At 39.8% G+C, this 19,275-nt stretch overlaps 1 protein-coding gene across 5 annotated transcripts in view; it reads right to left on the bottom strand.

The window, feature by feature from the left end:
* Window positions 1-2,520: 2,520 nt before the first annotated feature.
* The window catches only part of pik3r6a (phosphoinositide-3-kinase, regulatory subunit 6a), a 37,242-nt gene continuing 20,487 nt past the window's right edge, over window positions 2,521-19,275 (bottom strand). The window contains exons 6-7 of one of the 5 annotated variants that reach the window (XR_007186126.1): window positions 7,203-7,817; window positions 2,521-2,639 (exon numbers count right to left, since the gene is read on the bottom strand). Coding sequence is in view for 3 of the 5 variants with exons in the window: in XM_048199569.1 (XP_048055526.1) it covers window positions 7,699-7,817 (119 nt within the window). In the remaining 2 variants the exon portion in view is untranslated. Of the gene's footprint in view, window positions 2,640-6,065; window positions 7,818-16,208; window positions 17,402-19,275 lie in introns of those variants that run through there. The other 4 variants (XR_007186127.1, XM_048199572.1, XM_048199569.1 and 1 more) reach the window with 4 other exon arrangements.

The raw sequence follows: 19,275 nt of genomic DNA, 5'->3' as shown, positions 1-19,275 counted from the left end.
ATGTGAATTTTAAACCCTGTTTTCTTACAATTCATAAAGACCACCCAGTTGTTTCAAAATCTAATAAGCTAACTTTTGCATCTTTTTTTAGATTTAATAACCTTCCAAAGATGTTGAAAAAGCCACAGAGTGGAATAAAAAAGGGAGTGAATCACCTAATGGCATTACAATCCCTGTCACCCAGGCAGAAGTGTGAGGAATATGTTTCTGTAATTAATGCACAGAGACTAATGAGCTAGGAGGTTAGACAGGCCAGTTTTCTGATTCTCCTCTGTGGGATAATTACCCAGTTGGGCTTGAATATGATATTGCTGTGGTTACACTGAACTCTGTCAATGCATCGTGGTGGTCACACTTACTGGAACAAATGAAGCATTCAAGTGCAGTTAACCAAAGCCGCACTGTCATGGTAACAATCTGAACTGAAAAATTAGAGGTGTTAGACATATTGCAAGAGGTGTGAGTTGCTGTGGTATGTCGTTTGCTCTTCAGGGCCAGGATGGCCGTTCTTTTAGCAAGTCTTTGTTTTTTTTAATCTTCAGTTGAACACTTTTCTAGGTAAATAATTGTGTATAGCTATAAAAATTTTTATTTGCCAGCTTTTGAATATGCTCACAGTCCTTCATGACTTGTAACATCAGTTTCCTATTATTTAAATGCTAATGTTAATAAATCATGCGTTCACACCCTTTAATTTCCTGTGATCAGTGAAACCTGTGGGTGAGTCATCAGACTCTGCAATGCACCACAATAACCTATACTGGGGGAGGGTGGAGACTGACAGAAGCTTCCCATGAGAGCTTTGGTTCAACCAGAGACACAAACTAAGATCAGACCCATATGGTGCTGACTGAATTGTGGGCATTTCTGATGTGTTTTTGTTTGTTCGCTTGTTTGTTTTGCGGTTGTACACAACACATACTGAATGAGCAGACTCTCATGAAAATGCCCACAGCAGCATGATGACGTGAAATCAAAGAGGAGTTTATGTCAGTGTGTTCTAGCTCTTACATGCGAATACTACTGGGAAATCAGAACATCACTGCAACCAGTTGCTTCACATGATAATACAAGATAGTCTGATCCCAGTCTGATGTACTAATTTTTCCATGATACCATTTTCCTTGGGAATATTATCAGAGGACTTACTAAGTCACATATTGACATTTTTTTTTTTTTTTTAAATATATTTTTCTTGTAAAAATATAAATTATCAAGATCTCTAAAACAGACCTCTAAAATGTGTCTTAAGACACATTTTTTTGTGATTATCAAAATTGCTTTTTTTTCCTTTGGCAAATCTTAAAAAAGCACACAAGACTATATATATATATATATATATATATATATATATATATATATATATATATAGTTTGTTTCCATAGTTATTCATTGAGTTTGCATGTGTACCTAAGTTAATTACGTTATCGTCACACACACACACACACACACACACACACACACACACACACACACACACACACACACACACACACACACATATATAATGTGTGTATATATATATATATATATATATATATTCTAAATTCATATTTATCCATACATTCTACAGAAGAATAAAAGGTATTTATTTTAGGTGTCTTTAACTACTATGTATTAACATTTAAATGAATGAAACCTTTTATAATCATTTAACAGTGCACTTATTGTGTACATAGATGTTTTTAAATTGTACATATATATATATATATATATATATATATATATATATATATATATATATATATATATATATATATATATATATATATATATACACACCTGCATGTAATTACAGCTATTAATTTCTGTAATTGCATAACATTGTTGACCCTTCTCTTAACCATGAACAAATACAACTCTTTTAATAATGTATTTGTAAATGTTGAAACTAACAGCTGTAGAAGTGCAGTTCATTTTTAGTTCATGCTAACTAATATTAACTAATGAACCTTATTGTAAAGTGTCACCACTTATTTTTTGATGTAACTACATAGTAGTTAAAGATACCTAATATAAAGTGACTGAATAAAATGTTATTTAGGCAAATAGAGTACAATGCACAAGTTAAACATGATTTCTATACTCAAAATGGAACGATTATACACTCAATACCATGGCAACCTTCATGCCACATTATCAGGCAAAACAACTTTATGTCTCAGACTACCCATGGTGTTCAGTATTCTGGTACAGTAGACAGATATTCATATGCATACATATCTTGCGTAATCAGGGCAGCATTTGCATGACATTCTGGTCTACATAATATGAGGAAAATAAGTGAGATGGATTAGTGTCTGACATCACCCTGAATCTAAATGAATGGATTATCGCACTGGCCGTGTGCACTTGGACTCTTGAGTACCTCATTGGCAGGAAGCACCCAAACAAAAACCTTGGAATGATTCATTCATGAAACACATTTATCATGGTAAGGTTTATTTTAGCCCTGATTATAAAAGCCAGAGACATTATTATGTTGTGAAATGTTCAGAACAAATCTGTAAACAGCTGAAGTTGAATAGAAACTCCTTTATTTGAACATGTGTATACAGATTTTACAGATTAACCACTGTTCTGCTTCACAATGGGGAAATGTGGTGGATACAGCTGACTGGTCCAGGTGGGTTTGTGATCTGTGAATAGAATATGAAGTGAAAATCTCTCCAGGACTTAAAATGAGATTTTACAAACAGCATAGTGTAAGTGAATAAGACTGACGGACATGCTGGTGTCATTAATTAGGGAGACAGACACCCTTGGGTCATTAGCATGCATATTTCATGGTAGGGAATGGATTTATCAGAGTGTAGCCTGTCCTGTGCAAAGATCAGACATCTAACTAAAATGCAAAAACCATAACCAGTGTGTGATCTAAGTGAAAAAAGACAATCAATTAGAACATCTAAAAAGTACACCATTTAGAGTTCATGATTTGATATAATAATCTGTAATTACAGTAATACAATACAGTTTTTTTTTTTTTAAATCTTAGAACAATGACATATTTAATTGATTTCCTCAAGCAACTGACAGATAAGCGTAAATGATTTGTGTGGTAAAAATATAATAGACCCATAGCAACATGATAAAATAAATAAATAAATAAATAAATAAAAACTAAACAAGCACACCAGTACGAAATGCCAAAGTTGCAAAATAAGAAATAAAGGTAACACTTTATTATTTTAACACTTTAACTAGTCTTTTAACTAGTTGCTTATTAGCATGCATTTTACTATAATATTGGCCGTTTATTACTTATTAAGCACATATTAATGCCTTATTCTGCATGACCATATTCTACATTATTAATCCTACCCAATATCTAAATTTAACTATTAACTTACTAACTATTAATAAGCAGTAAATTAGGAGTTTATTGAGGGAAAAGTCATAGTTAATAGTGAATATGTGTTCCCTATATTAAAGTGTTACTGAAATAAATAAGTACCATGGCAGCAATTTTTATTCAAATGCGAAAAAATATTAGAAAAAGGAAAACAAGCCAACAAAGGAATACTTAAAGAAATAATAAATAAATAAACAAAGAAACAAAATTCAATGGCATGAAATTTAAAGAGTGGATGTGCTAAGACGATGACTGTGGTACTAGTGACAATGTACAGTATTAATGCCATCAGCTTATTCATCATTAATACATCAACTTATGTTGTGATTTAGCAAATTATGTAAATACTACATAATTTTGAATAATCATAATCATATTGGTAGCTGTAATGTAGAGCTGCATGAATAATCATTAAAGGATTGCAATCTTGATTCAAACACCCATGGTGATCTTATTCCTAAATGACAATGATTCGGCTATGTCTATTAAATCTATATGATAAAATCACAGGGGAACATTCAAATCTGCATTGGTTGCTGCCGCTGAGCCAGAGAGAGCAGTTGTCATATATGTATGAAACAACTTCACAGTCTTTTCAACCACACAGTATCACTATTTCTGTGTTACAATAATTCAAAATTATCAAAAATTACTGGGATAAATGTTTATAGTTCGGATAACAAAAACACTGTCTGGTAGCGATCAAAATAGACTAATTCACCTTATGAAACTTGACGCTTTAAATAAGGATTGTATCAATTACATCTTTACACCAGTAGATAGTGACAAGTGACTGTTCGAATGTATTTGTCATTGAATAATTCATTCAAGGGATTCGTTGATTCATCCTGTAATGAAACAAGTGAAGTCTTTATGAGTAAGTCATTGAATCATTCATTCAAACAAAGATTTAAAAAAAAGAGAGAGAGAGAAAAATAAATATTTTTAACATTTTATCATAAACTCTAGTAAATTACATGTTATTTTGTAAAGCTGTCTATTTAGAATGGTGGGAGAATCATGATCTCTATTTTGAACAAAAATATTGTGATTTTCAATTTATCCAGAATCATGCAGCTCTACTGTAATCTAAATATACTGAATAAGGACACTTGAGATTTTACAGTAGCTTCTAAAGACAAATATATATATATATATATTTATTTATTTATTTACAGTTTTTCTCCACCAGTTTCTTCGAAAGTAATTTGACAGCATAGCACATGCAACCTGGTGCTGAGAATAACTAAGCTCAAGTGATTATATCCAATTCGATCGTGGACTACATCAGTGTCTAACCAAAGAAAAAGCAAAAGAGAGATGGGAGTGATATGAAAGAACTCATCAGAGCGTAACCTGACTGTTTTAACATTTCATAAAGGAGACGACCTCAGGGGAAACAGTTACTCTAACTGTAGCTGCAGAGTTCTATAGTACTTTGCGTCATATAGAGACGGCCTTTATGTTTTTAAAAGGCAGCAGATGTTTTCCAGATGATATTTCAAGGGAAATCCCTTTGGGCTACAGTTGCATGGATATCTGTTGTTTGTGGAACATGACAACCAGTGTTGTTATCATTAAGTAAAACTAAAACTACACTCTAAAAACATGTTGGGTTAAAAACATCCCAAGTTGGGTTGAAAATGGACAATGTTTATCTAATGTGCTGGGCAGTTTTATTTAACCCAACTATTGTTTAAAAATTACTATATGGCTGGCTTAAAATGAACACAAAATAGGTTGGAAATTAAAAATCAGACATTACTAGAGGCAACAATAATAATAATCAAAAGGTAAACATTTATTCGTAAGCAATTAAATAAATGTTTATTGTTTATTATTCATTAAACTTATTAATAAATGTTCATTTATTAAACATATTAATAAATGTTCATTTCCAACATATTTTGACAATCAATACAGTAATTTTTAAACAATAGTTGAGTTTTAAATAAAACTACCCAGCAGGTTGGGCAAACATTTAACTCAACCTCTGGGTTAAAACAACCCAATATCTGGGTTTGTCCATTTTCAACCCAACTTTTGTTATTTTTAACCCAGCATTTTTTACAGTGTATTATAAAACATATCTGCTAACTGAACTAAAGAAAATAAAGTTTAAAAAAACATTTAAGTCAAATAAAACTAAAAATGATAACTCATTTAAATAAATGAAAACTATTTAGAAACTAGTTTTCAAAAAGGAAAAATGACAAGTACATAAAAAAACAAAAAAAAAACAAACAAAATTAAAATGAAAATTGAAAACATAAAAATAAATGTTAATTCAAAATATGAATAAAAAATATATAACAAAATTTATGAATTCATATCCGTATATCTCATTTGTACATTTTCATATTATCTGCTTACTTCATATGGATGGTTAGATTTAGAACTTTAAGCTTATTTTTTTTCTAACAATTATACATTTTCATACAAATCTAATCATACGAATTCATACGAATTTGCCAAAACGTAAAATAGTTACATTTGATCATGAGATCACATTGATTTCAGTTGCTATTTTGTCCAGAGACTTTACACATAAAGGAACAACAGAAAAAAAGAAATCTCACAATTCAATATATATTAATGGCTTATCATTTTCATATGTAAAAAAAAAGTACGACATAAACACAAATGGAAATTAAAAAAAAAAAAAAAAAAAAATCAGCTCATTTCATGTTTGAGAATCACACCATTCAGATTAATGAGCAGATGTGAGCAGTTCGCTCAGAAGAGACAGACTGCAGTCAGGTGATTAGTGTATGAGTGACAGGACCGACCTTTAACTAGCGATAAAGACTCACTAAGACCACAGTCAACAGGGGTTTCCACTCACAAAGCTCACCGCTGAGAATTGTGGGCCACAGCAGTCTAACATACTAATTAAAAGGCTCCTTAAAGCAATGTCTCTTGATGCTTATTAATACCGCAATTAATCCTGCAACATAAAGTGAATGAATAGATAAGCATAATTAAATGCGGGGTCAATGCTGATTAGCTGAATTATTGATACGTTTTGGTACAGTCCTGCTCTAATGCAAACAAAATCCACAATGTTTATCATTATTCTTGGATTCACCTGGTCATAATGGCCTATAGGTCTTTTCCGTTAACCATCTACAAATACGCTCTGTATGTGTGTGTGAATTCAATCATGATTAACTACATTTTTAGCTACTAAACAGCCACTAAAGTGACTAAAGATAAATTGTTCTATGCGCTGGTTGCTATGGAACCTTGTCTCCACAGAGAAGAGCCCTTGACATTGTTGAAAGCACTTCACTAGAGAACATAAACAAGTGCTTTGGCGCTGTGAGACATGCTGGACTTCAAGCTGTGGCTAGGACAGGCTCCTGGTGTGTGACTCTATCAGATGATGTTCACCCGAATGAAATGTTCTTCATTTAATTCATTTGTGTGTGTGTGTGTGCTCCTGTGAACATTTTTGCTGAGAAAAGTGTTATATTGTCATCTGTTGCAACATAATAAAAGAACTAATTTAGCTTAATTGTTCAACTTGTGGCGTGATCATCTCATTAGCCATTGAGACGCTGTACGGTCTAGGCTCTTTGGAAATACTGTACATGCCTCTAAATACATTGCTTCAGTAAATGCATTTTTATGTCACGTTTGCTTTTGTTAACACTATCAGTTAGGTTTAAGGGTAGGGTTTAGTGTAGGTGCTACATTATTTTTAAACACAACAGAGCATTAAGCTTTTAGTGCCATTTTCTAGACATTTCTGAACTGCAGCAATACATACAAGGAACATAAAACATTGCTAGATTCACGTTCATCTTTTTCGGATAAAACTGAACAAGATTTTAGCACCAGTCACTGGATATTTCACTTTGAAAGTGGATATTTCACTAGAAATGTCACCACAGATACGCCACTGGTACAAAACAGCAGTCGAAATGGAATCTCTACTGAAACTTGAGCATTTATGGATGATGAAGTCACAGGTACTGCAGTGCTGTAGCAATGTCTCATGAGGGAAAAGATAAGGGTAGGGAATGACAGCAAACCAGCTGAGCTGCTGACAGCAGGACCCTGGAGAGGGCACAAAATGTTCTTTGTAATACAGTGAAACAGAATTTTTGACAGAAAAAAAGAAGTTAGGTAGAAAGCTACCAAATGGGAGTGAAAGAATATAAGAGAAAAGCATAGACAGCTATTCTTTATCAGAATACTCCATAGCTTTGTCTTTCAGAAACCTCTAGTGTTGGTTTACGCCATGTTCTTTGCGTCTCCTGGTGTCATTAAAAGGTCACCCTCATCCAAGGCTCCAGAATCGCATTGTTTTCCTGCTGCCACTGCCAAAAGTATGTATTTTACATTATAGAGCAGGTGAATCCACAGCACTCTTTCAGTAAAGTGAGGCCAGTCTTGGTTACAAAGGGAGTAGTGTTCTGCTGGGCTCTGGGGGGTCTCCTCCCTCTGTGAGCAACATCTACACAGAAGAGATTCATAGACTTTTTTATACACAAAGATGCAATGAGTTTACCAAGGTAAAATGTGCAGGTTTTATCCACACATCATTCATGTTAGGACAGTTAGGATATGTTCCCATTTTTTTTGGTTGATTTTTGCCCCAAATTTTTAAAAATGTTTTTAATAGTTTTGTTGTGTGGATGTTGCATTTGTTATCAGACAACAGTGGCAAGGTTATAAAAGGTTTAAAAGGTTATTTAAAAAAAAAAAAAAAAAAAAAAAAAAAAAAATATATATATATATATATATATATATATATATATATATATATATATATATATATATATATATATATATATACACTGCATTCCAAATTATTATGCAAGTGACATATATGTAAGATTTCTATACAATAAACATTCAGATTTCAGTTTTTCTAAGAAAATGTTTGTTTGTTTATTTATCCATGTCTTTTTAGATAACTGGTATTAATCTCAGACAAAATAATTTGCCAGATCTATGGAAACCCTACTTAAAGGTTGTTCCACATTATTAAGCAAGTCACAGTTCTCATGCAATATGGGGAGGAAGAAAGATCTTTCTGAAGATGAAAAGCATGAAATGGTGCAATGTTGTGCAAAAGGCATGAAAACAACTAATATTGTGTGAAACTGAATGGAGATTATTGAATTATCATAAGATTTGTGAGTGATTTAGAGCACAGCAGATAAAGGCTTATTAATGAAAGTTCCTATCAAAAAAAAATATTGTATTAAAAGGGCAGCTATAAAAAAAGCCAGTGTTGAGCAGCAAACAGGTATTTTAAGCTGCTGTGTCTCTGGAGTCTCAAGAAGCTCTCCATGCAGGCTGGCAGTTGTGCGTAAAGATGCATTTTAGACACTACTAACCAAACCTAACAAAGAGAAACATTTACAGTGGGTGTACAAATACATTTTCAAACAGTTTTATTGCTGTGGTGTTTTTTGCAGCATGGGATAGTGCATAGTGCATTGTACAATAGTGCATTGTACTATGCACTATCCTCCTTTTTATACCATAGCTGAAAATGGCCAGTTATGAACTCCACATCTCTTGCAAAAGTCATTTTAATACCCTCCATCTCACTTCCCAGTATTCCAGCCCAAATCATCACCCACCAGCTCCTTGCTGACGTCACAGTCTTGTTGGAACGTGGTGGCCATTCACCAACCATCCAGAAATCCATCTATTTAGACCATCCATTGTAGTACGGCATTAGTCAGTGAATAAAACTATTTAAAAATGAGTCTTCATGTATTTCAAAACCCACTGTAAATGTTTCTCTCTGTGAGGTTTGGTTAGTGGTGTCTAAAATGCATCTTTACGCACAACTGCCAGCCTGCATGGAGAGCTTCTTGAGACTCCAGAGACACCAGGAGCCTCAAATACCTGTTTGCTGCTCAACACTGGCTTTTTTATAGCTGCCCTTTTAATACAATTATTTTTGACAGGAACTTTCCTCAATAAGCCTTTATCTGACTGAGTTCTGCTGTGCTCTAAATCACTCACAAATCTTATGATAATTCAATAATCTCCATTCAGTTTCACACAATATTAGTTGTTTTCATGCCTTTTGCACAACATTGCACCATTTCATGCTTTTCATCTTCAAAAAGATCTTTCTTCCTCCCCATATTGCATGAGAACTGTGACTTGCTTAACAATGTGGAACAATCTCTAAGTAGGGTTTCCATAGATCTGGCAAATTATTTTGTCTGAGATTGATACCAGTTATCTAAAAAGACATGGATAAATAAACGAACAAACATTTTCTTAGAAAAACTAAAATCTGAATGTTTATTGTACAGAAATCTTACTGATTTGTCTCTTGCATAATACGCAGTGTATATATGATTGTCACAGACACGCCAGGCTCTACCATCACCCAACCACAGCGCACGTCATCACCCGAGTTCTAATCACGCACACCTGCATCCCATCGGCACAGTCATCAACAGCAGCACAAAAGGCACACGCACTGACACAGTCAAGCTGCGTTCCATTCGACAGGGTCCCTACGCAGTGTTCACTGCTCCCTACTCCCTCAGCACGGTATATCCGTTGAAGTGGACTTCGCTGGCAATAATCGCTCATTCGGAACGCACTGCAAACGTCATCAAAGACAGTCACGACGGTGTCGCGCAGATTATGATATAACGTAACATAAATAAATATATATTATAATTTACTTTCGAATTTAAAATTGACTCTTAACAGATTTGAAGCTGTAACTGTCATGCCACATGAAAATAAATTACCATTTGGTTAACTGTAAATGTATCTTAATCCATGGTCTGGGTCTCATCTCGTGCACTTTCTTTTCCACGCGCAGCCGCATAGTAAACACTTCTGAGGTAAATAAAGTAAAATAAAAAATGACAGAGCCTCAGCTGCTTTTCAACACTTTTACTTTGTCATGCCTATACAATAAAATATGCAAATGTAACAGTCATAGCTATAACCATTAATACTTTCGTTCGTATAAGAATAACAAAAGGTACGAATACTCAAAACGCATAAGTTACGTAAATTCCTCCATCGGAGAGCCGTTTAATAACTCTTTCAACGGCTCTGCTCCATCGTAGTTCTGTCTGGTGACGTGGTGCGCAATGACAGTTGGGAGATTTTACCTCTCTACTTCCTGTGAAGTGATGTATCGATGTTCCCTCATTCCCTATGCCGTTCGCAGTGCCCTTCAAACGGGACATGTTCGCTCCCTTCGGAATGGAATCTCACTTCAGATGGCGAAATACCCTGTGAAGTCCACTTCGCAGTCCACTTACGGTCGAATGGAACGCACCTTCACTGTCCGGTCTCGTTTTCACATGGTCTTACCTGTATGCTTACCTCAAGGACTCCTTCCCAGATACTTACCTGTCTCCAGTGTGTCCCCAAGTCTCCTTCGTTGTTCCTCGTCTCGTGTGAGTTCCTCAGTGTCTTCTCAGCTCCAGTCCGTCATCTGCCTACGATATCTGCAAGAGAAAAGACAAGTATCACTCCAGTATCCATATCTGCCACCTGTCATATCTGCCATCACTTACCTGCACTCCGTTATTGCTCCTGGTTGTTCAATAAATTATATTACCTGCATTCCAGTGTCTCTGTCCATTTCTGTACTGTAACAGAAGACCGGACCACCGCCGAACACCAGTATGAGCAACCCGGATCCATTTCAAGAGCTCGTGGATGCATTACGTCTAGCACTCTCCACAAATCTAACACCGCCGTCTCTCCTTCACCACCTGCCGTTGCCAGTCCCATGGCTAAACCGGTGCCATTCTCTGGTTCGGCGGAGGATTGCAACGGATTCCTCCTGCAATGTTCGCTGGTCCTGGAGATGCAACCGCACCTGTACCCCAACGACCACGCTAAGGTAGTGTTCATAATTTCTCAGTTAAATGGCAAAGCACTTCGCTGGGCTGAACCTCTTTGGTCCCAGAAAAATCCCATAACCCAGTCTCTCTCCAGTTTCATCGCTCACTTTTTCTCAAGATTTTGGAAGACCTGCCTGGGATTCTTCGATTGGTGAGCAGTTATATCAGTTGAAACACGGATCAATGACTGTTAACGAATATGCTCTTCAATTCAGAACCCTCGCTGCAGCGAGCGGATGGAACGAACAGTCCCTTATCACCACGTATCATTAGGGACGGGATCCACGTGTGCGGTTGCATCTCGCTGCATACGAGGATTCCATCGGGTTTGAATTGAATGTTTCATCCAACTCTCCATTCGCTTCGCCACTCGTATGCAGTTGTGTCTCGAAGAGCACCAGGGCCAGTCGCTATTTCCATCAGTCCAGCCTGTCCCTGTCCCATGGTGAGTATGATTATTCCCTCTATAAATAAGATGAAACTACTCACCACTGTTGTAAACCTTACTGCTGCCAGTGTATCTCTTCCAGTCAGTGCCCTCCTTGATTCTGGGTCAGCCGGCAACTTCATCTCCGGTGCCCTCTGCTGTCAGCTCAAGCTCAAGACCACAGCAATGCCATCAACTTACTAGATCCACTCGGTAACTGGAAGGCCCCTCAGTCGAAAAACAGGTGCGCTTCAGCACCGGCCCGATCCAGATTCAAGTGGGCATCCTCCATGTGGTTCTGGAGGAATCCACCGCTGATGTGATCCTAGAGCGCCCGTGGTTGGAGCAACATAACCCAGTAATTTCCTGGAAGACTGGGGAAATCCTGAAGTGGGGCGACAACTGCTTCCTGAACTGTTTCTCTGAGTTTCCAGTTCCAACCTCTCCATGTTCCGAAGATCTGTCATTCTGTGCCACGTCCATTGAAAGCCCCATAGAGAAACATTCAGTAGAGAAACGTTCAGACAATCAAAGAACTCCAGAGATTCCTAGGATTCGCAAATTTCTATCGACGATTCATTCAAGGTTACAGTATCATTTCCACTCCACTCACCAACCTTCTGCACAGTAAGCCCAAGTCTCTGTCTTGGAACCCAGCCGCAACCCAAGCCTTCGAGACCCTGAAAGAAGCTTTTACCACCACTCCTCTCCTGGTTCATCCCGATCCAGAGAAGACCTTCGTCGTGGAGGTTGACGCCTCGACCACCGGAGTGGGAGCGGTCTTGTCACAGCAGCAGGGGAACCCAAGTAGACTCCACCCAGCGGAGATCAACTATTACATCTGCAACAGGGAGCTTCTCGCTATCAAGCTGGCCCTTGAGGAGTGGAGGCATTGGCTCGAAGGAGCCAAACACCTGTTTGTTGTTCTAACTGACTACAAGAACCTGGAACACCTTCGAGACGCAAAACGACTAAACCCACGCCAAGCATGATTTTCACCCATTTTGATTTTACCATCTCCTATCGCCCTGGGTCAAAGAATGTAAAGGCAGACACCTTATCCCATATCCACAGTCCCGAAGAAAGCTCAGAAGCTCCTGAACCAATCCTGTCCAAGAAGCTCTTCGTCAATCCCATTGTCTGGTCCGAAGAGACCCTGCCCGAGTCCAATGCCTCCACCACACTCCGCCGGGTTGCCCACCAGGTTTGCTCTCCATCACCCGGACACGGAGCACTCCCCTCATCCACGCATCTCACACGTCACTGGGCACTGGCCATTCTGGGGTCAATGAAACCCTCTCGTTGCTAAAAGAGCACTTCTGGTGGCCGACCATGGCATCGGATGTCAGAAGGTACGTGCAGGGATGCAAGAAATGCACCATCTCGAAGAGTCCATGGCATCTTCCCTCCGTAAAACTTCATCCTCTGCCTGTTCCCAACCGACCCTGGTCACACCTAGGAGTAGATTTTATCACCGACCTTCCTGCCTCAGATAATTGCACATGCATTCTAGTGGTTATTGACAGATTTTCTAAGTCATGTCGTCTGATTCCTTTAAGAGGACTGCCCACGGCCATGGAGACTGCTGAACTTATGTTCAATTATATATTCAGATATTATGAAATTCCTGAGGACATCGTATCGGATAGAGGGCTGCAATTTGTCTTCAGGGTATGGAAAGCCTTCTTCTTGCTCCTAGGTGTGACCGTCAGCCTCTCCTCGGGATACCATCCACAGACGAACGGGCAGACGGAGCGGAAGATTCAAGAGATCAGCCGCTTATCAGGTGCGCGACATCTTGGACTCTCGGCGCCGTGGTGGTCCCCTGGAATACCTCGTGGACTGGGAGGGCTACGGTCCCGAGGAACGCTCATGGGTCCCTAGACATGATATACTTGATCCAAGCCTGCTCGACACTTTCCATACCACTTATCCAGAGAGACCTGCACCTCATGACAGAGGCCGACCACCACGTCATCGGGGTCCACGGCCCTCAGGAGCTAGTTCTAATCACACGCACCTGCATCCCATCAGCACAGTCATCAACAGCAGCACAAAAGGCACACGCACTCACACAGTCACTGTCCGGTCTCGTTTGCACATGGTCTTACCTGTATGCTTACCTCAAGGACTCCTTGCCAGATACTTACCTGTCTCCAGTGTGTTCCCAAGTCTACTTCATTGTTCCTCGTCTTGTGTGAGTTCCTCAGTGTCTTCTCAGCTCCAGTCCGTCATCTGCGTACGATATCTGCAAGAGAAAAGACAAGTATAACTCCAGTCTCCATATATGCCACCTGTCATATCTGCCATCACTTACCTGCACTCCGTTATTTCCCCTGGTTGTTCAGTAAACTATATTACCTGCATTACATTGTCTCTGTCCCTTTCTGTACTGTAACAATGATGGGTATGCTGTAATTATGATATAAATTTATACATTACCATTCAAAAGTTTGAGGGTGGAATGATTTTGTATGTTTTTGAAAGTCTATTATGCTCACCAAGGCTGCATTTATTTTATCAAAAATGTGAAATATTATTACAATTTAAAATGACTGTTTTCCATTTTAATATATTTTAAAATGTTATTTAAAGCTGAATTTTCAGCAGCCATTACTCATATTTAATATTTGGTGCTCAAGAAACATTTCTTATTATTATTGATGTTGAAAACAGTTGCGCTGCTTAATATTTTTGTGGAAATCAATACATAATTTGATTTGATGAATAGGAAGTTCAAAATAACAGTACTGAATAAACAAATGTAACATTATAAATATTTTTACCATCACATTTGGTCAATTTAATGCACCCTTGCTAAATAAAAGTATTCATTAATTTAAAAAAAACTTCTGAACAGTAGTGTAGGCAAATCAGATTTTTAAATTGATACTGTCCCAGTTTGCCCACAGTGTATTGTTAAACTGGGATGATGCATTACACAATAGATAGTAAAGGAAGAACAGGCCAGAGTCAGCAGCCAAGGAAGTTATTGTTAAGTTTTGTTATTAATATTAACATCATAATATTTATATTGTTGTGTTATTCTTATTAGAGATGTACAGATATATCAACCAATAATCAGTATCAGATGATAAAATCAATTATTTTCACTATTGGCCATGGCCGATTATATTCTGTCAATCAAAAGGGGGTGGAAAAACGTGTTCAGACTGCAATAAATTGTGTTTCAACGCTCTTAAATGTGACATGACAGATCGCTGTAGAACCTCAGTTCACGTGGCAGCCAGAGTCATCTCTTCCACTGTATTAAAAGTTACAGCACGAAAAAAAAAGCTTAGGTTACAAATGTAACCCTGGTTCCCTGAGAAGGGGAATGAGACACATGCCTCAAGCATGACCGGTGTCTGGAGCATGTGTCTAAATGCAACAATGACATTGGCCGGTGAAAGCCTATGACATCACTACCAGTGCGACCTGAGTATAAAAGGGTGTCTGTAGAACTGTAGTCTGTAAGAGACATGGCAGGCATACCTGAAGCATGGCAATGAGACACAGTATCTTGTTCCCCTTCTCAGGGAACCAGTGTTACATTTGTATCCTACAGTACATACATGCTCAACCTAGAAGACAATTAACCAAAGAGGCTTGTAGAGAGCCAATTAACTCGATACTTATGTCTGAACAGAGCTCTGGGGAGTGGAGTACTCTGCATATAGACCCTCTAGAAAAAGGGGAGTACATTCCCTGTTCAACCCTAAGAAGGCTTTCCAAGGAGGCTTGCAGAGAGCCATTAAAGGGTTAGTTCACCTAAAAAATGAAAATTATGTCATTAATGACTCACCCTCATGTCGTTCCAAACCCGTAAGACCTCCGTTCATCTTCGGAACACAGTTTAAGACATTTTAGATTTAGTCCGAGAACTTTCTGTCCCTCCATTGAAAATGTATGTATGGTAGACTGTCCATGTCCAGAAAGGTAATAAAAACATCATAAAAGTAGTCCATGTGACATCAGTGGGTTAGTTAGAAGTTTTTGAAGCATCGAAAATACATTTTGGTCCAAAAATAACAAAAACTATGACTATATTCAGCATTGTATTCTCTTCCGGAATCCTTTCCATTTAATTGATTCCATTGAATTGATTCCATTGAATCCTTTCATCTGTTGGCGTTGGTAATGCACTTTTACGTCGTTGTTTTTGGCGATTAGGACGTCCGCGACATGCACACTTATGCATCATTTTAAAAAATATAGCAATACCAAAATACAAACAATGTAGAATAGCTTGAATACAGCGTGCCTCTCCCTCAGACTGTAAATGAAGCTCGGGCGCACCAGATAACATGTCAGCAGCGTCTTACGTCAGCAGCGTCATTGCGGAGTCGTGAACCTGCATTGACAACAGACCCGGAAGAGAATAAAATGCTGAATAAAGTCGTAGTTTTTGTTATTTTTGGACCAAAATGTATTTTTGATGCTTCAAAAACTTCTAACTAACCCACTGATGTCACATGGACTACTTTGATGATGTTTTTATTACCTTTCTGGACATGGACAGATCTAAATCTAAAATATCTTAAACTGTGTTCCGAAGATGAACGGAGGTCTTACGGGTTTGGAACGACATGAGGGTGAGTCATTAATGACATAATTTTCATTTTTGGATGAACTAACCCTTTAAACTTGAGGTCACTGTCTAGATGGAGCTCTGGGGAGCAGAGGCCTCAGCATGACGACCCATTAGAGTGCAAAGAGGCGTAACTACACTCTACCCTAAAAACAGCTTAACAAGGAGGCTCAGGGAGAGAGAAGGAACGTAGCTGTTACTTCCCTCTCTCAGCATGTTTTTGCTGAATTACTTCTCTTAGATCCCTCTTGTTCCTCTTTGCATCTCGCCTCTTTTGCGACCTGCTCCTCGTCCGCGTGAATGGCTCCCGAAGACAAAGAAAAGGATGACATGTTCTACAGGCACCCTTTTATACACTCTTTATACGCACCAGTCAGCGACGTCATAGGCTTTAGACACATGCTTCAGACACCGGTTGTGCTGGAAACACTGACCATAGTGCGAGTTCCCATTCGAAAGGGAACACGCACGAACATCAAAAGGTATGTTGAAAGATACAGTACAACTTACCAAAAGTAATCATGTCTCATGTAATCGTTTAATCAGTGTTTCAACCGCGGAAAAATGTCAATAAAACAGTTTGTGAACAATGTGCCATTTAACGTTGCATTTACCTCAGGAAAGTAAAATGTTCATGTGTTAGTTAGCTGAGCTTATGTACTATTAATTTTATATGTATGCTTGAATAAATTTGTCATATAGACAAGTGTATGAAAACTACCTTATGTGCAACTGATTATTTGTGTGTAATTAGTTCTGAATAATCAGGTATCGGCAGAGAAATTTAGTATCGGTGCATCTCTAGTTATTATGCATTTTATTAAATACATTTACAAACAAATGTTGACAGTTTGCCAGTAAGGGCTGGAAAATTATGATTTGAGGTCTTTATTGTTACAACAGAGACACGGAGGCAGACGTAAAAGCAACACAGGTAGGTTTATTGTTGAAACAGCAGAGCAAATGGTTATGGAGGACTGATAAAGCAGTTCTTGAATGGTGAAGAGAATGTGATACTGTCCTTATGGTGTGTTTCAGATGCAGATGGAGATCGGCGTTGGAGGATGATGGCGGAGACACTCACACACACAGGCAGGTAGGCACACGAGGAGAACAGGAGACGAAGGAGATGGAGGAGACGACTGGAACAGGTAAGTATGGCGTTTGGAGTCCTTAGGGTAAGCATACAGAGGTTGTAGTGCAAACGAGACCGGACAAAGACTGTGTGTGAGTGTGGGTCTTATATGGTGCTGGTGATTGCAGTGATGATGAGGTGCAGGTGATGGTGATCAGTACTCGGGTGATTGAGTGCGCTGTGGTTGGTGGATGGTGGAACCTGACGTGTCTGTGACAGTACCCCCCCTCCCACGGCCCGCTCCTGAGGGCCGAGGACCTCGACGTCGTGGTGGTCGTCCTCTAGGGCGTGGGGCAGGTCTGTCCGGGTGGTTGGTGTGGAAAGTCTGTAACAGATTAGGATCAAGGATATCATTCTTGGGGACCCATGAGCATTCCTCGGGGCCGTAGCCTTCCCAGTCTACAAGGTACTCCAATTGACCACCACGGAGCCGGGAATCCAGAATCTCGTGAACCACGTAGGCAGTGCCATCATCCAGGATGAGTGGAAGGGGGGGCTCGACGGCTGCCACGTCAGGTTCTATGGAGGGAAGAACAGAAGGGTGGTGAGGCTTTAGCAGTGAAACGTGGAATGTGGGATGAATTCTACTGTACTGTGCAGGGAGCTGGAGGCGATAAGTGACGGGGTTGATCTGTCGAATGATGGTGAACGGGCCAATGAAGCGGGGACTCAGCTTCTTGCAGGGCAGACGCATTCTGATGTCCCTGGTGGACAGCCAGACCTTCTGCCCCGGTTGGTAGACTGGAGCGTCGGAGCGCCGAAGGTCGGCTGTCATCTTGCGTCTGCGCAGGGCTCTCTGCAGTTGGTGGTGAGCCGAGTCCCAAACCCTCTCGCTCTCCCGGAACCAGTAGTCGACTGCCGGAACGTTGGAGGGTTCCCCATCCCAGGGGAACAGTGGGGGTTGGTAGCCGAGTACCAGGTACTGGTTCCAGGAGTTCTGGTGGCTGTGACAGAAGGTACGCAGGAAGCGGCCTATCTCCTGGATCTTCCGTTCCGTCTGCCCGTTCGACTGAGGATGGTATCCGGATGACAGGCTGACGGTCACACCCAGGAGGGAGAAGAACGCCTTCCAGACATGGGAGATAAATTGGGGCCCTCTGTTGGAGACGATGTCTTCGGGTATTCCATAATGACGAAAGACATGGTTGAACATCAGTTCTGCAGTGGCCATGGCGGTAGGTAGACCCTCCAGGGGGATCAGACGGCATGATTTTGAGAAGCGATCTACAACTACCAGGATGCAAGTGTGACCATCAGACTCGGGGAGATCGGTGACGAAGTCCACTCCCAGGTGTGACCAGGGTCTCTCAGGAACGGGCAGAGGATTGAGCTTGCCGGTGGAAGATGGCGTGGGCTCTTGGAGATGGCGCACTCCCTGCAGCCCTGCACGTACCTTCTGACGTCGTTGGCCATGTTGGGCCACCAGAAGCGTCGTTTGAGCAACGAGAGGGTCTCATTGACCCCCGGGTGGCCAGTGCCAAGTGAAGAGTGAGCATTGTGCAGAAGTGGAGTGCGACGTGCCCGTGTGACGTATTGCAAGCCTTGGGGGCAACCCGGCGGAGTGTGTGAGGAGGCATTGGAGGAGGGTATGGTTTCTTCTGACCATTGGATGGGGCTTACGAAGATTGACTCTGGGAGGATAGTATCTGGAGTTTCAGGCTTTTCGTCTGGGGCATGGAGACGAGACAGGGCATCAGCTTTCGTATTTTTTGAACCAGGGCGGTAGGATATAGAGAAATTGAATCTTGAGAAGAACATGGCCCAGCGAGCTTGGCGAGGGTTGAGTCTCTTGGCAGCCTTTAGATACTCAAGGTTCTTATGATCAGTGAGAACTTGGAATGGATGGTTAGCCCCCTCCTACCAATGCCTCCACTCTTCTAGGGCAAGCTTGACGGCCAGGAGCTCACGGTC

Source organism: Megalobrama amblycephala, linkage group LG8 (genome assembly GCF_018812025.1).
Source record: "Megalobrama amblycephala isolate DHTTF-2021 linkage group LG8, ASM1881202v1, whole genome shotgun sequence".
Lineage (NCBI taxonomy): Eukaryota > Metazoa > Chordata > Actinopteri > Cypriniformes > Xenocyprididae > Megalobrama > Megalobrama amblycephala.
This window is presented reverse-complemented; position numbering and strand designations above follow the sequence as displayed.